A 20,479-nucleotide genomic window follows, 5' to 3' on the forward strand; every position below is an offset into this window, starting at 1 on the left:
CTAGATATGGCAGGACTGCGGAGCTTAGATGTGATCCGCTGGTTGTAGGACCACTTAATTTTGTTTATCACTTGCTGCTGATGATTGTTTGGCGTGCAGGTAACCCTGTTTGGTAGCTTCACCTGGTTGACACCTCAGCTTCAGGTGTACCTGGTGCTGCTCCGGGCATGGCGGCCTGCACTCTCCATTGAGCCAGAGTTGATCCCCTAGCTTGATGGTAATGGTTGAGTGGGGGCCATGAGGTTACAGATTGTGTTACAGATAATTCTGCTGCAGTTCATGGCCCACAGCACCTCATGGATGCCCAGTCTTGGTTGCTAGACCTGTTGAAGTCTGTCCCATTTAGCACAGTGACAGAGCCACACAACACGATGGAGGTCATTCTCAATGTGGAGCCGGAACTTCATCTCAAGGATTGTGTGGTGGTCACTCTAACCAATACTGTCATGGACAGACACATTGGCAGTAGGCAGATTGGTAAGGATGAGGTCACCAGTGTTGATGCTATGTCCTTTAGAACCTGACCAGTTCAATCGGTAGTTCTGCTGCCGAACTACTCTCGGCGATGGTTCACTGAAATCCCCCATCCAGTGTACATTTTGTGCCCTTTTTATCCTCACTGCTTTCTCTTAAGTGTAGTTCAACATGGAGAAGTACCGATTCATTCATAGAGGGAGGACAGTGCGTAGTAATCAGCAGGATGTTTCCTTTCCCATGTTTTACCCAAAGCCACAACACTTCATGTTTGGAGTCAATGTCGAGGACTCCCAGGGCAACTCCCTCCTGAGTGCATACCACTGTGCTGTCACCTCTGAGTCTGTCCTGCTGTTGGGATGGGGCATATCAACGTATGGTGATGGTAATATCAGGGTCATTGTCTCAATGGTATGACTCCATGAGTATGACCGTATCAGCCTGTTGCTTGACTAGTCCCTGAGACAGCTCTCCAAATTTCTGCACTGGCCCCCAGCTGTTGCAAGGATGACTTTTCAAGGTTGAGAAGGCTGTTTCTACCATTGTCTTTTCCAGTGCCTAGATCGATGCTAGATGATCTGTCCAGTTTTGTTTCTTCCAGACTTTGTAGCAATTGGTCCAATTTTACAAGGCCATTTCGGAGGGCAGTTAAGAGTGAACCACATTGACTCCAGACCCATAGCAATGTAGGCCAGACCAGATGAGGATGGCAGATTTCCTTCCCTGAAGGGCATTAGTGAATCAGGTGGGTTTTTCCCAACAATCAATAATGATTTCATGGTCATCAGTAGATTGTCAATTGCAGATTGTTTTTTAATGAATACAAATTCCACCATCTACTGTTTGAACCTGGGGCCCCAGTACATTAGCTGAGTTTCTGGATTAATAGTCTAGCAATAATACCACTTGGTTATCACCTCCCCCTTTTTAACGGGCCCCAAGTCTTGTGCTTTACATCATCTTATGGTTGTCCAAGTGAATCAGCAGCAGAAATTGGGGTGTACTATACCTACAGTAGGCTATGGTTATGGAATGGAGGGCACATTCAGGATGAGCAGGGATGGCTGAAGTTTTAAGTTTGCAACATATTGTTGAAGGTGACTTGGCAACTTTCTGTAGTGCATCCTGCATATGGTACACACTGCTGCCACAAACCATCAGTGAGGGTGGGAGTGAATATTTAATCTGGTGTATAAGGCGCAATCAACCCTGCTGCTTTGATATGCATGGTTTGAGCTTCAAATATTTTTGAAGCCACTCATTGAACAAGTGGTGAATATTCCATTACAATTCTGACCTGCGTCCGAAAGATGGTACACATCTTCTGGAAGTAGTCAGGGAGCAGTTATTTGCTGCAGAACCCTTAGACTCTGAGGTGCTCTTTTAACCACAAAATTCATATGGCTAGTCCTATTAGGTCTTTGGTCAATGGTAACTCCCAGGATATTGATGAGGGGAGATGTTGGAATAGTGGTTATGTATCTGGACTAGTAACTCAGATCCTAGGGTAATGTTCTTAAGGCAGGCCTTGAATTCCATTATCGCAAGTAGTGTAATTTGAATTAATTTTTTAAAAATCTGGAATTGAAATTTCACTAGAAGGGACCATACAACCACTGCTGATTGTAATAAAAACCCATTTTATTTGCTAACAAGCTTTAGGAAGGGAAATCTGTTGTGCTTTATGATCTGGCCAAATGTGACTTCAGACTCATATGAACATGGTTTGTGCTTAACTATCCCCAAGAATCAATCCAGATGCAACTAGGAGTGCACAATAAATGCAAACCTTGTCAGTGACAAGCAAGTTCATACAAGAATAAGAAAAAGACAACGTTGCCGAATTTCAATGGATCTTCTCAGAAATGAACATTGTCATTGCCTGGCTTTTGCATGGTGTAAATGTTACTCACGATTTATCAGTGTGATGACTTTTGACTCCAAAGCAGTAATAGTTGGGGAATCCTGGAAGCTATATGAATCGAAAGCAAGTTTAAAAAACAGGGGTCTCGTGGTAGGTAGATGAAGACCAGCATGAAGAGATGGTCAGCAAGCTGGAGTTCTAAACAGTCAGAAAGTATATTTACAACCAGTGCAGCTGGTTCTTTCACTTTAAAGTGAATAAATGTCCAGAATCAGCCACACTGTGAAATAATAAAGGTGATGCCATAACCAAGGGGAGCTGAGGATTGAGAAATTCTGAAGATTGCCACTGTGATAAAGGCAATCTTTGGTTGGGTGAAAGTTCCAACCTGCAAAGAACTATCTAACTTCACAAAGGAAAGGAATTATAGCTAAGGAAGATCTGAAGTGGGAAGAACTTTATGGCTGAAATTGTTGCCAAACAGCAGAACAGACGAATTGGAAAAGCTGTGAGAACCAGGTCTAAAGATTGAGTGTATTTAGCCTCACTAACACGTGGCACAGGGTGTAATCCTGAGATTACCAACTAAGAAGCTAATAATATCATCAGTAACACATTTAAGCAAGGTGGTATAACCGACAGAAGTGTTGGGAGACCACAAGGAAGACCAGTCAGCATGGACAGGCAGTGCAGGAGTACCCTGTGGTTATTCCCCTTTCAAGCAGCTGTACTGTTTTGGATATGGTTGGGGGTATGGCCTCTCCTGGAAAAGCAAGAGCAGCAGCCAGATCAGTGGTACCACAGTGGGCTCTGTTGTACAGCAAGAAAGATCCATGTATAGGTGAGTAATTGTAACAGGAGATTGTATAGTCAGGGGCACAGACAGCCACTTCTCTGAATGCAAGCATTATTTCAGGATAGGGGACTGCCTCCTTGAAACCGGGGTCAATGATGTTTTTGAGTAGGCACAAGGTATGGATGGGAGTCCATTCGCAGCTCCAGTGCAATAAATGAGGAACTGTAGCTGAACGTGCTTCCTGTATACGTGGTCATCATGGATAGTGCAAGTGTCTCTGATTTTTCCAAAGCAGAAGCATTGTACAGGCTGAGTTCTTCCTGCCATTGTGAGCCTTAGCAACTACTGTCAATAAACCAATTACATAACCCTACCCACTACACACCAAAATCAGATTTTTCACTTTCGATCCCTGTCCTTAACAAACCTCAACTGCAAAAGTAAGTATTTTATACTCTGTATCCCTCCAATTGCAATACATCACAAGGTATTCTGAAAGGGAAGGGTCAGCAGCCACAGATCGTGATCCATTTTGGTACTAACAGATAGACAGAGAGAGAGAAAAGGTCCTGCAAAGATGACTGCGGGAGTTAAGTAGGAAGTTGAAAAGCAGGACCTCTGGGTTGGTAATCTCAGGATTACTCCCTGTGCAACGTATTAGTGAGGCCAGAAATAGGAAGGTAACACAGTTGAATGTGTGGCTAAAGAGATGGTGTAGGAAGGAGGACTTCAGACGTTTGGATCATTGGGATCTCCGTCAGGACAGGAAGGATGGGCTGCACCTAATCTGGAAGGGTACCAATATCTTAACTGGCAAGTTTTGCTAGTACACCTTGGAAGGGTTTAAATTAATGCAGCAGGGGTTTGGGAAACAGTAGTAAATCAGCATGTGGAGTGATTGAGGAGAAATAAGTGGATCTACTCAAAAACCTTAAAAGAAGTGAATAAGTCTAGTAAGCCTATTGGGAAGAAAAGGGAGGGCTAGATTAATGAACATGAAGGCATTGGTAGTTTGATGTATATTCTTTATAGTGCAATGAGTATAACACATAGTAGATTAATTTAGAGATAATGGGAACTGCAAATGCTGGCGAATCTGAGATAATAAAGCGTGGAACTGGACGAACACAGCAGGCCAAGCAGCATCTTAGAACCTGGATTAGTACACGAGACTATGATGCAGCTCAATATTCCAGGGTTTAGATGACTCAGGTCAGATATAGAGTGGATAAAAAGAGGTTCAGGAATTGCATGACTGATTAAGGAGAACGTCACAGCTGCACTAAGAGAGGATATTTTAAGAACAGTGCAATCGCTATGGTGAGATTACATTCGGGGAGATAGAGGAACAGTTATGTAAGCAGATCATGGAAATATGTGAAAACAACAGAGATGTAGTGAGTGATTTTAACATCCCCAATATCATCTGGTACTCCTTAAGTGCCAGAGGCTTAGAAGGGGCAGAATTTGTTACGTGCATCCATGAGGTTTCTTGAAACATGTGTAACCCATACAGAGAAGGGGCCGTGTGAGACCCTAATTTGAGGAATGAGCCTGGCCAGGAGATTGAAGTTTCAGGAGGGAAGCAAGGTGGGGGAAAGCATTTTGAGAATGGCGATTATAATTCTGAGAGTTTTAAGATGGTTATGGATAAGGTACTTGGGTGAAAGTGTTAAACTGCAGGATGGCTAATTACAATAAGGTTAGGCAAGAGCTGGGGAAATCCGACTGGGACTGGCTGTTTGACAGTCAATCCACATCTGGCATATGGGAGACTTTTAAAGGCCAGTTTATCAGAGTTCAGGACTCGCATGTTCCTGTGAGATAAGATAAAGATGGCAAGATTTGGGAACCTTGGCGAACAAGAGGTATTGAAAGTTTAGTGAAAAAGCAACAGGAAGCATATGTAAGGTTTAGGAAAACGTAATCAAACAAAGCCCTTTAGGAGTATAAAGGATGCCAAAAGAAACTTAAACAAGACATTAGGAGGCCTAGAGAGGTCATGAAATGTCGTTGGTACATAGGATTAAAGAGAATTCCAATGCATTTTATAAGTACATTAGGAGCAAGTGGGTAGCTAGGGAAAGTTAGGTTCACTCAATAACAAAGGAGGGCATTTATGCATGGATCCAGAGCAAGGGGGTGATGTACTTGCTGAGTATTTCATATCAGTATTTACGTAGGAGAAGGGTATGGATGATGGGAAGATTAGGGAGGGGTATGTTGATATTCTGGGGCATGTCAATATTAAGAAAGTGGTGGTGATGGGTGTCATGAAAATCATTAAGGAGGATAAGACCCCAGGGCCTGATGGGATATATCACAGGATACTGAAGGATGCAAAGGAGGAGATATTTGGGGTCTTGACAGAGATTTTTGCATCCTCTTTAGCCACAAGTGAGGTTGCAGAAGACTGGAGAAAGCCAGTGTTGTTCCTTTGTTTAAGGATAACAGGGATAATCCAGGAAATTATAGGCTGGTGAGCATTATATCAGTGGGAGGGACGTAACTGGAGAAAAATCTTAGAGATAGGATTTACTCACATTTGGGGAAGTTTGGACTTATTATTAGGTAGGTCTATGTTTCACAAACAGGATTGAGTTTTTTTGAGGAAGTAATAACAATAACAGGTAAGGATAGGGCAGTGGACGCTATCTATGCGGACTTTACTAAAGCATTTGACAAAGTCTCTCATGGTAGGCTGATTCTGAATATTAGATAATATGGAACACATGATGAACTGGCAAGTTGAATACAAAATTGGCTTGGTTGTAGAAGAGAGGGTCGCTGTAGAGGAGTGTCTTTCTGACTGGAGGTAAGAACCAGTTGTTTCGCAAGGACCATTTCTAGAACCTCTACTGTTTGTAATATATATGTGATCTGGATGAAAATATAGGTGGTCTGCAAACAGCATAAAAATTAGTGGAGTTGTGGATGCGAGAAAGGTTATCAAAAGATACAGTAGGATACAGACTGGTTGAAAATAGAGTTTGGTCCGAACAAGTCTGTGAGGTGATCCATTTTGGGTCGTCAAATGCAAGAGGAAAGTATACAACAATGGAAGGACTCTTAGAAGTATTGATGCACAGACGGATCTTGGGGTGCAAGTCCATAGCTCCCTGAAAGTGACAACACAGTGGATAAGACCGTAAAGAAGGCATGCAGCATGCTTGCCTTGATTGGTTAGAGCACTGAAGTTAGCTAGGCATGTTGCAGATATATAAAGCTTCAGTCGCGTGCACAGTTCTGGTAGCCACACTATAGGAAGGAAGTGGAAGCTTTGGAGATAGTACAAAAGAAGTTTACCAGGATGCTGCCTGGGTTGGAAATGTAATAGCTATAAAGGAAAGGCTGCACAAACACTGATGTTCTAGCAAAGACAATACAAGGCTGAATTGATCTTAATGAAATATATAAAACTGTGAGAGACATGGACAAAGAGGATATTCAGCCTTTTTCTCGAAATGGAAATGTCATGAGACCGTACAGGTTTAGGTGAGAGGGTCAAAATTTAAAGGAGAAGTGCGAAGAAATTTTCATCCTCCCACACAGAGTACTAGGTGCCTGGAACATGATGAGGGGAGAGATTACAGCAATGTTTTTGAGGGATTCAGGCAGACACAAGAACAGGCAGGAAAGAGAGGTGTATGGACCATGTGCAGGCAGAATAAGATTAGTTTAGAATGGCATCATTGTCAGCATGGATGGATTTGGCCAAAGGGCTGTTCCTGTCCTATACTGTTCTTTGTTCTATCTTTATTATATGTTATTCCATATATAATATACAGTTAGGACTAAGCATGGCTTGCTAGCTAGTTTTTTTTTTAAATGGACTCTAGTTTGTGTTGAAGTAGGAGTCAAACAAAAAGCAAAACCTTGAGCAGTAATTGTTTTCATTTGGGGTGCCATTTGGTTTACAATACACACAAAATTATAACATCAGCTGAACACTGAATGCTATCCAGGTCTTTAGGCACATGGACATGGACTGCTCAATTATCTAAAGGTAGTGAACAGTTCTGAACACTGTCCAATCATCAGCAAACATTCTCATTTCTGATCCCAGGAGAGATGAAAGCTTATTGATGAAACAGATAAAATTGGTTGGACCAAGGACACTGTCTTGAAGAAACCCTGCAGTAATGTCCTGGGGCTGATACAACAGGATTCCAACAATCTTCCTGTGTGCTAGCATGATTGCAACTTATGGAGAGATTTGCAGGCTCACTTTGATGTCATACTCAGTCAAGTACTGTCTTGATGTCAGCAAGCTATTCTCACTTCACTGTTCAGGTCCAACAATTTTGTCCATGCTGGGACCAACGCTGTAATAAAGTTAGAAGCTGAATTGCCCTGCAAATGCAAACAGACTCTCAGTGATCAAGTTATTGGTATGTAAGTGCTGCTTGATAGACTGCACAAATCAGTATCACCTTCAACACTACGTTGATGATCGCGAGTGGGCTGGTGGGTTGGTAATCAGTTGGATTGGATTTGTCTTCCTTCTATAACAGGTCATTGCCTGGGCAAATCTCCATACTGGGAGATAGCTATCAGAGATAACAAGGCGTAGAGCTGGATGAACACAGTAGGCCAAGCAGCAGCAGAGCAGGAAGGCTGATCTTTCCGGCCTAGACCCTTCCTCAACCCTTTTTCTGAAGAAGGGTCTCGGCCTGAGATGTCAGCCTTCCTGTTCTTCTGATGTGGCTTGGCCTGCTGTGTTCGTCCAGCTCTATGTCTTGTTATTTCAGATTCTCCAGCATCTGCAGTTCCTACTATCTCTGAAAATATTGTAGTCAGTCTAGCCAAGCTGTTCCAGAATATCACAAACAAGTTGATTGAAGACTAATCTATAATTCTGGGAATCTCAAGAGGTGGTGGAGATGGATCATCCACTTGGCAGTCTGGCTGAAGATGTCTGCGAATGCTTCGGTCTTATCATTTGTACTGATGTGGTAGGCTCCACCAGTAATAAAGTTTGGGATATCAGTGAAGCCTCTCCCTGCAGTTATTTGTTAAATTATAATCAATAGCAACCAGATATGGGGAAGCACAGCAGAGCTTTGGTGTGATCCTCCGGCTTATGGGACCGTTCAGCTGTCTTACTCATGCTGCTTCCATCACCTTACACACACATGTAATCTTGCGATGTAGTTTCACCAGATTGGCATTTATGTTTATGTACGCCAGGCAATGTAATTTCTTGGCTCTGCACCCACACCAGAGGTTTTGCAAATGACAATCAACGTGCAAGCTCACTGGCTATCAGTAGCAGAAGCTGCTGCTATGTATAGACCCCAGAGGTCTGTACAACAGTAACAAAAATGACAGGGAACATAGATGTCTGGTGCTGGTCTTGGCATACTTTCTTGCGAATCTCATTGTACTAGGGTTGTTTCTTAGCCTAATGGTAGAATGAGGGATCTGTCAGGCTAATAAGGTTGCAGGTTATGATTACGTATAATTCTGTTGCTGCTGGTCAGCCACAGCACCTAATGAACACAGTTTGAATTTATCCTAAATAGTACTGTGGTACTGTCACACCACACAGCGGAGGCTTTCTCAACTGAATACAGGACTTTATATTCACAAAGACTGTACAACGTTTCGTCACCATTCTAGGTAACATCATCAGTGAGCCTCCGGTGAAGCGCTGGTGTTATGTCCCGCTTTCTATTTATCTGTTTAGGTTTCCTTGGGTTGGTGACATCACCAACACAGGAAATGACATCAGCAACCCAAGGAAACCTAAACAGATAAATAGAAAGTGGGACATAACACCAGCACTTCACTGGAGGCTCACTGATGATGTTACCTAGAATGGTGACAAAACATCTGAAAACGAACCTTCTAGCTCAGCGAGCAAACTCACATTCAGAACCTCAACCTGAGCTACAAGTCTTCTCAAAACTCGCTAATTGTATGACGTCAATCTTACCTATACCATCATGGACAGATGCATCTGCAATAGGTATACTAATGAGGTCAGGGTCTAATAGGTTTTACCCTCACCATTACCCCAAACTCAGTCCAGTAGCTCAGGAATCAGCAAGTTCAGCTAGTAATGGTACAATACAGTCATTCTTAGTGATGGATGCTGAAAACCTCAGCCAGAGTACATACAGTACTTCTTCCAACTCATGTTCAACATGCAGGAATACAAATTCATCTGCTAAAGGAGGATAATAATTGGCAATCAGCAAGTGGTTTCCTTGCCCACTTTTGAACCACTGCTATGTGATTTCATGGAGTCTGGAGTCAAGGTTTAGGATTCCCACGTCAACTCTCTCCCACCTGAATACCTGCGCTGCCAACTATGGTGGGTCTGCCCTGCTGGTGGGCCAAAATATATCCAGGATGGTGACAGCTGAGTTTAGAACATTGGCCATAAAGTATGATTCATGGAGTTTGACAATGTCAAGCTACAGCTTGACTAGCCCACCCAATTTTGGCTCCAGCTCTGAGGGGATTTTGCACAGTCAACTGGATAGCCTGCTGCTATTGCCATTTACAGTGCTTAGGTCAATGCCAGTGATCCATCTAGTTTTATTTCTTGAGGTTTGGTACAACTGAGACCATTTCAGAGGGCATTTATGAATCAATCACATTGCTGCTGGTTTGAAGTCACATGTACGCCAGACCAGGCAAGGCCAGGAGATTTACTTCCCTAAAGGATAACAATGAACCATTAGTGAATGACAATTCAATTTACAACATCATCCTTGATACTAGGTTTTAATTCCAGATTAGCTAAATTTAAATTCTATCAGAAGCTGTAGCAGGATTTGAATGTTTTCCTGTAACATTAGCCTGGGCTCAGGATTATTATCCAGAGCATTAGCCTGGGTCTCTGGTTATACCAGTCCAGTAACATTACTGCAACTATCCCCTATCTTCACACGCAGAGTTTCTGCAGGTGGGATAGAACAATCAATAAAAAAAAATCAAAAAGGATTAATCCTATTAAAAGCAAGATTTTGCTTTGATGTATAATGATGAAAAGACAGCAATTCAACTGAATTCAGTGTCAAAGCAGGTTACAGTAAAATTGATGAAATAGCCTACAGAAGGTAGTTACCATTTGCTGAATTCTATGAAAGCTCTTTCCATGGAAACTGAAGGCCTGCTCAAATAGAACTTTATCTTCCACCGTCCACTCATCTGGAAAAGGGGTGAAGTTCGGCAAGTCGGCCAATGACTTCTCTATGTTGTGCTTGTGCCAGAATAACATTCCCAAAGCCTATTTGGGGTATACATTAAGTAACAATTATTAGAAATCTACAAATTCAGACAATATTTGTCAAAGCAAGTATCAAACTTAAGGACACACTTTTTCTCCCAAAAAGGTGCTGGACTTTCCCACATTTCACTGGACAAAAGAGGGGCACCAACCATATGACGTTATGAAGGCACATTAGAGGGGTCTCAGGAAGTTCATGGTCTTTCACATGACAATTCTGTTCCTTGAATATCAGAATTTGTCTTTGCACAGCTAATGATTTTCTCCTCCATTTACCCTGTGCTTTTTACCCCCTTACCTGAAATACCAACTTTCCTGCAATAATATAGTAAATCGGATTTTAACCACCTACCTACAACTCTTTTTCCCCTGGAAGAGAGTTAAACAAAGAAGTCTGAAACCCAACTTCAACCTGCAATGAATATACAGACTTCCAATTTAATTGGGGTAGGATGGGAGCAGGTGGGTAACTTGCTCATGAAAGGCTGGATAGCAATTGAAACATGCTATTGAAGATCTGCACCTCAGATTTTAGTAGCATGAGGATTTAGTGACATCTAGTTGAAAGTTAGGTTTCCAGGAACCTGGGAAATTTAAGAAACCTAGTTGACCAAGGACAGAAGATCTGCCAGACCCTCGCAGGTAACTGCCTTTCTGGTATCGCTTGTGGGGTCAGAAACCCCAAAAATGCTTCCCACTAGAACCCAAGCCAACCTGCAACTGGCACTGTGACACTTCATCCTGCTAGGCCCAATCATCAGATCAGTCTCTTGATTTAGTTGGTTGCTGTGTAGGAAATGGAGGAATTGATTTCAAATGCGATCTGATGTTATATTTGTCAAGATCTCTCCACTTACTAGTCGCCAGAAGTGACTCCTGCAAATATTGTAGACAGAATGTCTATTCAACAGTGTGTAAAACAGCTGACCCCAACCATGTCCTCACACAAACTGTAGACTGGGTCACTAGGTAGCAAATGGAATGGGCAATTTTAAGAGTTTTTTCCAATACTCAAGTGGTTCCAGAGAAATTTTAATCAGCCCAATCGACAGTTTTGTTTATTTTACCTAAACTCTCAAATCAGAATGGAAGCTGGAGCTTTTCAGTCTGATGGTAATAACATCACAATGAATTTATTCATTAACTAATTTTACAATGAACATATAGTGCAGATATAACTCAGTGGAAAGTGACATCATTTAATATCCAACCTCACACTTGCACAATGATACTTTCTCAAAAATAGAACAAGTCTCCTTAGTTTGCATTGAAGCAGACCAGGTCCTAAGTTGGGATTTATAACATGAGTTTATTGCTGGCACAAAATATGAAAACTTGCACCAATGTTAAATTCTTAGTATAAATATACATCTGAAGAGGAAATAGTTTCATTAATGGAATTCAGGCACCCAAATAAAGATGTGGCAATTGAAAATGTCTGTGGCATTTTAATCACTTTAATAAAACCAATGAAATAAATGCTGTTTAATGTGGTTATACATTATAACAAAACCTTAAAACAAAAAAACCAAAGTTACAGACTCTAAGTGCAAAGTGTGCAATCTGTCTTTTAAATTAATTATTGGAATAGTTTTTTCACAAACCTGTTCTACATTGTAGCCATGTTTTTCCTTTGCCACCGCAATATATTCATCCACTACAGAAATAAAAATAAATGCAGAATTTTTAATAATTATTACACGATATAGACTTTTGTTGAAAATCATCATTATACCAACATCAGCATCAGTTACTCTTAAAAGGAAAATTAACCTCCAACTGCAGTACAGTAAGACACCAATTCCAGTCACATTCAAGCTAGTCTGAAATACTAAAAACTAGCAGAGGAAAGAAGTACATTGTTGTTAAAAATCACTGATGGGATAAGAACCTGCCAACATTCTCAATGTGCGAGAGGACAATATAAATTTCATGAGTAGATGGCCTAGTAAATTTTCTACTCAATTTGACGTTGGTGTATAAAACATCACTTACGTGTTAGAGATAGTAGAAACTGCCAATGCTGGAGAATCTGAGACAAGGTGGTGTAGAGCTGGATGAACACAGCAGGCCAAGCAGCATCAGAGGAGCAGGAAAGCTGACGTTTCGGGTTTATACCCTTCTTCAGAAATGGGGGAGGGGAAGGGAATTCTGAAATAAATAGGGAGGAAGGGGGAGGCAAACAAAAGATAAATACCGCCTCCCCCTTTCTCCATATTTATTTCAGAATTCCCTTTCCCTACCCGACTTCTGAAGAGAGGTCTACATCCAAAACGTCAGCTTTCCTGTTCATCCAGCTCTACATCTTATTATCACTTGCTAATTTTAGTGATTGGTAATTTACAGTGAAGCGAAGACATATTTTAAAAATGCAAAGTGATCTGTGCTTTTTAAATTGGTGTAATTTGCTTGCTGAACGTATAGTGTTTCCATAGTAACTCTGTAATTGTACATCTCCTCTAAATTTGCTTTGGCCAAATCTGTACTAGATACGCAATTACTTTCCAAATGATTTTCTGGAGAATTCATTACTGTAACATTTTGTTAAAGCATTGGTGCTCTGCTAACATCTGTGCAATGCCAAGAGTCACTAGTTGCAACAGTTCTAACAGTCTGACTAAGGATCATGGTTTGCTTTTAAATACAGCCTCAACAAGACATTAATTTATCTGGAAGTATAAATAGCAGGTATAACTTATTTTCAAAAAGGGAAAGTATTTCTAGAATTGAAATCCTCTTGTCGGAGAAATGAAAAGAATAATTGCTAAAGTTACGGTGCTTTGTTGAGGAAAATAAGTTTTATTTTGCATCCAAATGCTGTTACACCAGATCTTAGTGTACTTAATACTAGTAATGGATTCTGAATTTTGTAAAATGGCCCATTGAACTCTCACATGAATCAATACTACTTCTTTTAAAAAAGTAATCAATAGCTATTAATCTATGAAATGTTACAGAATATCTTGAAATAAAACATAAACGTATTAAGTTTACAGTAGATCCAACAGTATCTGAGGAGAGAAGTTATCAGTTCTCAATATTGCTATTTCTGAAGAAGGTTGGCTCAAAAAGTTAGGATATTTTCATTTTTTTCCCCCAGATGCTGACAGACCTAATGTTAATTGCTGGAGTTTTTTAGTTTTATTTCAGACTTCAATACATAGATCCCTGTTGTGGAATTTGTTTGATACACAAAGAAAATGCAAAATTGATCAAATCTAGACTGCCCATGAAGCATCTCTACAAATGGTGGTACTCTCAATATTTAACAGCCATGAAAATCTTCAAGTCACTTCCCTGTCAATAAGCAAAATCACACAGATAGAGAGCAAACATCAGTTCAGGCAACTCATTTGATTCGACCAGAACGGCTTCCTTTGTTTTAGGATTAATTGAAAAGAACTTATGACTTTGTTAATGCTAACATCGAAATGGATTTTGCAGATGATAAAAATGTATAGCATTCACTCAACATAAGCAATACAATGGGGAATACATTTTTTTAGCACTTGGATTAGATTCACAGCATTCCAAACATTACGGCCCATATTTTCTGAAGAGTGGCAACCAGGCCTTTTTTTAAACTGAAAGGATACAGTTCCACATTTCTGAGAGGAGATTCTGATCAGTGCTCCTTCAGAAACATGGAGCCATACTTCTGACAGTTCTCTCATAGCACAGAATGGTTGGATAAGACAAACCATGGCCCCCTTTCAGTCAGTTGCCTTATTCTTAAATTTAAAACCACAACTGTGGTCAAATAATAAGTACATAAGCTAACTGTGAAGTTAAATGTGGAGAATAGTTTATATGCTGCTTGGGAAGTAGGGTGCTGGATGGGTAACACATCAGGTGGCAAGGGAGGCAAGATAAGTCATACAATATTTAGCGCAGGCTAGAACAAGTGTGGGAAACAATGTCCAACAGGGGCAAGAGCAGGGACAGTTTGGTTTGGAGTGGGGGTTAAGTCTGGTGTGGGTGAAAAATGAACAGCTTCAGAGTCGAGAGGAGTGCAGTTGGGAGGAGTGCGAGGTTAAGCACGGGGTCATTGAGTAGTTACTCAGGAGTTAAGCTTATGTATTTAAGAATCTAACTTTTATGGAGTAATTTTCACTTAATTTCATCAGAACCATCTACATTCTTATTTAAAGCGAGGCTTTCAAAGGGTTGCGGTGTAGATGAATAGCCGAACAGAGTCTTCAATCTAATCAAGCAATTTCTTATTTAAACTGAGTCAAGTACCAACCTCATTGCTGTGGGTCTGCAGTCACATGTAGGTCAGACCAGGTAAGGACAGAAGTTTCCTTCCCTTTGGGACATTAGCAAACCACATGAGTTTTCTGACTATTGGCAATGGCTTCATGGTCATCATTAGATTCTTAATTCCAGATTTTTATCCAATTGGAATTCCACCACCTCCCATGGCAGGATTTGAATCTGGATCCCCAGATCATTACCAAGGTCTCTGAATTAATGTTCTAGGCGATAGTACCACTCGGCTATTACCTAGCTGGAGAGCAAGGCTAGCTGGTTACCTGATTCTGTGCCCCTTTCGCAGTCTGTTATGATGGAGATTCCACAGAGTCCCATGTGCGATCCCCATTTCTGCTGGAATAACAACTGTCTGGCCATTAGCAAATCCAGGCCTAAGGTGTTATTTCTATAAAACAACCTTAATAAGGATAAGAAAACCTCAAATTTTCACCTGCGTTATCTTGATCCAGAGCTTGTAGTAATTTTATTTACCTCAAACAGATCATATGAAATTGTGACCAAGATTTACATTTATATAGCAAATGTCCTAAGATAATGACAGGACAAGAGAATGGCTAATCATTGAATCCTTAGAGTGTGAAAACAGACCCTTCGGCCCAATGAGTTCACATCGAACCTTAAAACATCCACCCAGACCCATCCCCCTAATCTACACATCCCTGAACACTATGGGCAATTTAGCATGGCCAATCCACCTAGGTTGCACATCTTCGGACAGTGGGAGGAAACTGGAGCAACCAGAGGAAACCCATGCAGGCACAGGGAGAATGTGCAAACTCCACCCAGACAGTCACTCAAGGGTGGAATCGAACCCTAGTTCCTGGCGCTATGAGGCCATTACTGAGCCACCGTGCCCAAGGTGTACCCAAGATGTGGTATTAAAGGTACAGGCTAGTTTACAGCTCAACAACCATACAACAAATGCCGATTTTCCAAGAGCAATGCTAAAGGTCCATTTTTAAAAATGTATCCAAATAAAAATGTTGCATCTTTGAGCATGTTTGCCACACTTTCAGGATTACATTCACACGAGTCTGGAATAAAGAAAATGGAGAATTTCAAATTTTCACCTGACATCAGTAGTAGCAAAAACACAAAAATCTATTATAAAGGACGTGATGAATAGATGCCTAAGAACATGACAGATGGAATATATGTGAATAAATGTGAGGTTATCTACCTTAGTAGGAAAAGCAGAAAGAACAGTATTTCTTAAATAGCAAGAAACTAGAAACTGATGTCCAAAAGAGCTCGAGTGCCTTTATTCAGGAATCAATTAAAGCTAAAATGTAGCTGTAGGTATTAGGAAGGTAAATGACATATTGGCCTTTACTGCAAGAGGACATGAGTATCATAATAAAGATTCCTCCCGCTAATTGTGTACAGCCTTGAATATCATCATACCTGGTATAAGGTGCACAGTTTAGGCCTCCTTGTGAAAGGAGTATACTTTTGCCATTGGACGAATGATACTAAAGTTCACCAGTCTGATTCCTGTAATGATGGGTTTGTCCTTCAATGAGATGTTGAGGAGACTGGTTGAATGAGAGGCGATTTCATTGAAACAGAAAGGTTTTGAGCTGATGGCTGGAGTGGTGGTACGGATGAGGGTTGAGCGTTGTTCTAGACATTGAACTGAGTTTAAGAGGTAATTTCTTCAGACGGCAGTAAATCATTGGAATTATCCACCCAGTAGGGTGTAGAGGCTCAAGTCATTGAGCATGTTCAAGATGGAGACCAAGAGATTTCTCAGTAATTTAAAAATGTTGAAGGATTTGGAGATAGCATGGTAAAATAAAATGGTGTTGAGGTAAACATGAGACATGTTTTACTTGATTAGCCAACAGTTTTGAGGGATCAAATGGTCTACTCTTGTTCCTATTACTTGTCTACAAACCTTTTAACTCCTGTTGTCATGTTCTTTGACACACAACTAGCTGAGTCAACTTTTACATTGTCCTTCCCATGTAATTTTACAACACAGATCAGACTTTGAACCACTCAAGTCACAGAAATCTTTCCTTCAGCCAGCATTCCAATTTCTCTTGGCTCAATGAGACAAAATGTGGCACACACCTTATAGAGCCTCTTCCAGATGCAGGCCAAAAATGGAATCCTCTGCTCTCTCTGGTAGCAAGCTTAGAGGTTGAAGGGCATTTAACTAGGTAGGAATACTGAACCAGAAGTCAGAAATAAGTTCTATGGAGAAAGTCTATGGTTGACCTTCCCACCAAATGAGGCTCTTCAGTAGCCAAAAAAAAAAACTTAAGGGTAGATCCAGAAACTGATGTTATAAACTCAGCTGCAGGCAAGCCTGTCATTATGCAGCCTGCATGACAGCAAAAACCGTGCTACCAGCCTGTCACCTCCAGAGGGTAGGGTGTCCCTTGATCAAATATTTCTTACCGCCTGGATACCAGGGAGCGAGGAAGACCTCCTGAGACCCACCATTTTGTCTTTGCTGGGGTTGATGTACTTATTCCTCTCCTCGTGAAATTTCCATCCACTCCCATATTAGAGGGATATGGGCCAAACACAGGCAATTGGGATTAGTCTAGTTTGGAAAACTTGGTTGGCATGGACTAGTTGGACCAAAAGGTCTATTATAGTGCTGTATGACACTACCTGTAATATTTGACTTTAATTAAATTGAACATATCGAAGACAGCAGCCTCTGGTTTTACCTGTATTCCATGTTTTACAGGGGTGACCAGGCTTTTCTGGCTTCAGTAATTGACAGCATCATGGAGAAGATACCTATGCAGTACTTCTTGTGAAGTGCTCCACACCATCTGCCCTGCCCCTAAATTCTCCTGCAATAACAATCTACTTCCATTATAAAACTCCCATACTTTTGCAGAGCCAAACTCGGCTGTGGCTTTCATTGCTATAATCCTGGGATTCCAGCACCTGTTTTAAAAAGGCAGGAACTCCCACACTGTTTCAACAAAGTTAAACTAGGAATTTCTCGGAGTTCCGGAGAACAGACTTCATGTTCAAAACATTAACTCTTGATTGTCTCTTCAGATGCTGTCAAAGCTTCAATGGCATTTTGTTTCACCCCAGGATTTCCAGTAATTAACTTGGACAGGGTTCAGAAAAGATTTACCAGGATGCTGCCAGGTCTGGAGGGTTTGAGGTAGAAGGATAGGCTGGATTGGCTGGCACATTTTTTCCCCCCCCAATGGACCATAGTAAGTTGGGGAGGGGGAAAACCTAATGGGGGTTTATAAAAGCAGGAGGGCCATTGACAAGGTGACTAGCAGAGGTCTTTTCCCTAGGGAGGGTTAGTTCAAAACTAGGAGGCATATTTTTTAAGATGAGAGAAGACAGATTTAAAATTAACATCAGGGGCAACTTTTTCATGCAAAGGGTGGTTCGGTATGTGGAATGAACTGCAAGAAGTAGTGATGGATGCAGGTACAGTTATAACATTAAAAGACACTTCGTTAGGTATGCGAACAAGAAAGTTTAGAGGGATATGGGCCAAACACAGGCAAGTGGGATTAGTCTAGTTTGGAAAAATTGGTTGGCATGGACTAGTTGGACCAAAAGGTCTATTATAGTGCTGTATGACACTACCTGTAATATTTGACTTTAATTAAATTGAACATATCGAAGCCAGCAGCCTCTGGTTTTACCTGTATTCCATGTTTTACAGGGGTGACCAGGCTTTTCTGGCCTCAGTAATTGACAGCATCATGGAGAAGACACCTATGCAGTACTTCTTGTGAAGTGCTCCACACCATCTGCCCTGCCCCTAAATTCTCCTGCAATAACAATCTACTTCCATATAAAACTCACATACTTTTGCAGAGCCAAATATAGGATCAACCACTCCAGGGTCATGGATGAGATCTGATGTGTCTTACAACGACCTGCTTGCGTGCCCTGGCAAACAGGAAACAAAGGTGGCCTCCAGGTATGGGACTTGTTAGGGTCAAAAGATGCACAACTCTACAGCATGTGGGGAAACCTGAACTTTTAGTTTTCCCAAAATAAATGAATTAACAGCAGCTCTTATAACCATTATGGGGGTACAATTACAAGTGGATCAGAGCAGAGCATTGAATATTCAAGGGCTTGTGACTTTTCAAAAGGTCAGTCAAGGAGGAAAGGGTGGTGGGGTAGCATTATTAGTTTGAAATGTGAAAACAGCAAGAGGTAGGTCTGGATCAGAAGATACAGAACCTATTTGGGTGAAGGTAAGAATTAACAAGGGGAAGTTTACATAGACTCCTAGCATTAGCCATACTGTAGGACAAAAAAAATCTGGAGATAGTAAGGTCATGCAAAATAAAAAGACGTACATTAATAATGGGTGATTTTAATCTTCATGTAGATTTGAAAAATTAAATTAACCATGAAGAAGAATTCAGAGCGTATCTGGGACAGTTTCCTAGAACAACACATTGTAAATCCAATAATGTATCAAGTTATTTTGGATTCGGTGACATGAAATGAGACAGTACTAATAAATGATTTCACAGAAAATGGTCTCTGAAGAAACAGTAACCATAACATGGTAGAACTTAATATTGTTTGTTAGTGAGAAATTTGGTTTGGAAACAATTGTCTAAACTTAAACAATGTAAATACAAAGGAATGAGGGAAGTTAACTGGATGGACTGGAAGAGGGGCTCAGCAGAAAAGACATTTGAAGAACAATGGTAGACTTAAGAAAATGGCTTATGATGCACAAGAAAAAAAAAACTCTCAGTGGGAATGAACAATTCCAGAAGGGAGATAAACCGAACACGGTTAAGACAGTAACAAATTGAAAACTAAACTTTGATGGTCAACTAGAAAGTAATATCAAAATAGACAGCATGAGCTTCTTTAAAAAAACAAAAAGAGCAAGAGGCCAAAGTGAACATAGCCCCCTTAGAGAATGAGGCTGAGGAAATAATAATGCAAAACCTGAGAATATCGGAGTTGAACAAAAACTTTATAGCAGTTTTCACAGTGCAAGATATTAATAGTATTCCAAAAGTACTTAACAATCAAGAGGCAAAAGTGGATAGGAAATAAATACATTAGTTATCACTAGAGAAAAACTACGAAGGAAACTAATGGGACTGTGAGCAGAAACACCCCCTGAACGTGACAGATTGCATCATCAGATATTAAAAAAACAGGTAACAAAAAGGCCAAGGGGCTTACCATCTGTCACTGGGAAAATATTCAGTCCATTATTAATGATGACATAGCCAACCTTTTACAAATACATAATATAACCAAGCAGAGTCAGCATAGATACATAAAAGGATATTATGCCTGATAGATTCATTAGATTTTCTCTGCGGTGTTGAAAAGAAGGATAAATAAAGGAATATCAGTACATGTATAATACTGTGTTTGAGTTACCAGGCACTTAATAAGGTATTCCATGAGGCCCCTTAATAAGAGACCATGATGTTGAGGGTAAAACATTAGCATGGATTGAGGATTGGCTAAATAATTGAAGACAGAGAAATGGGATAAAGAGAGGATTTTTAGGATTGCAACCTATAACGAGCCTGCCACAGTCTCATTTTTGGGCCACAATTATTTACAACGTACATTAATGAGTCGGATGAGGGAACTGAATGCACTATTGCCGAGTTTGCTGATGACACAAAGATGAGTGCGAAGGCAAGTGGTGAAAATATCCTTAAGTGAGTAGGCAAAAACTTGGCAGACGGAATATGATGTAGGAACGAAGCTAATATTATTTAATTAGAGAAAACAGCATAAAACTCAAGTTTGGGGTCCTCTGTTATAAACCACAAAAAGGTAGCAAAGGAAATGGGAGTATAAAAATAGGGAAGCCTTGTTAAAACTATGCAAG

The 20,479-nt window shown here is 40.7% G+C and overlaps 1 protein-coding gene across 5 annotated transcripts in view; it reads right to left on the reverse strand.

The window, feature by feature from the left end:
* The window catches only part of rcor3 (REST corepressor 3), a 67,532-nt gene that overhangs the window by 39,008 nt on the left and 8,045 nt on the right, over positions 1-20,479 (reverse strand). For all 5 annotated transcript variants that reach the window (XM_059648591.1, XM_059648587.1, XM_059648588.1 and 2 more), the window contains 2 exons: positions 11,979-12,031; positions 10,213-10,374 (listed from right to left, as the gene is read on the reverse strand). In XM_059648591.1, coding sequence (XP_059504574.1) covers positions 10,213-10,374; positions 11,979-12,031 — 215 coding nt within the window. The remainder of the gene's footprint in view (positions 1-10,212; positions 10,375-11,978; positions 12,032-20,479) is intronic.

The sequence above is a fragment of the Stegostoma tigrinum genome, chromosome 9, assembly GCF_030684315.1.
Source record: "Stegostoma tigrinum isolate sSteTig4 chromosome 9, sSteTig4.hap1, whole genome shotgun sequence".
NCBI lineage: Eukaryota > Metazoa > Chordata > Chondrichthyes > Orectolobiformes > Stegostomatidae > Stegostoma > Stegostoma tigrinum.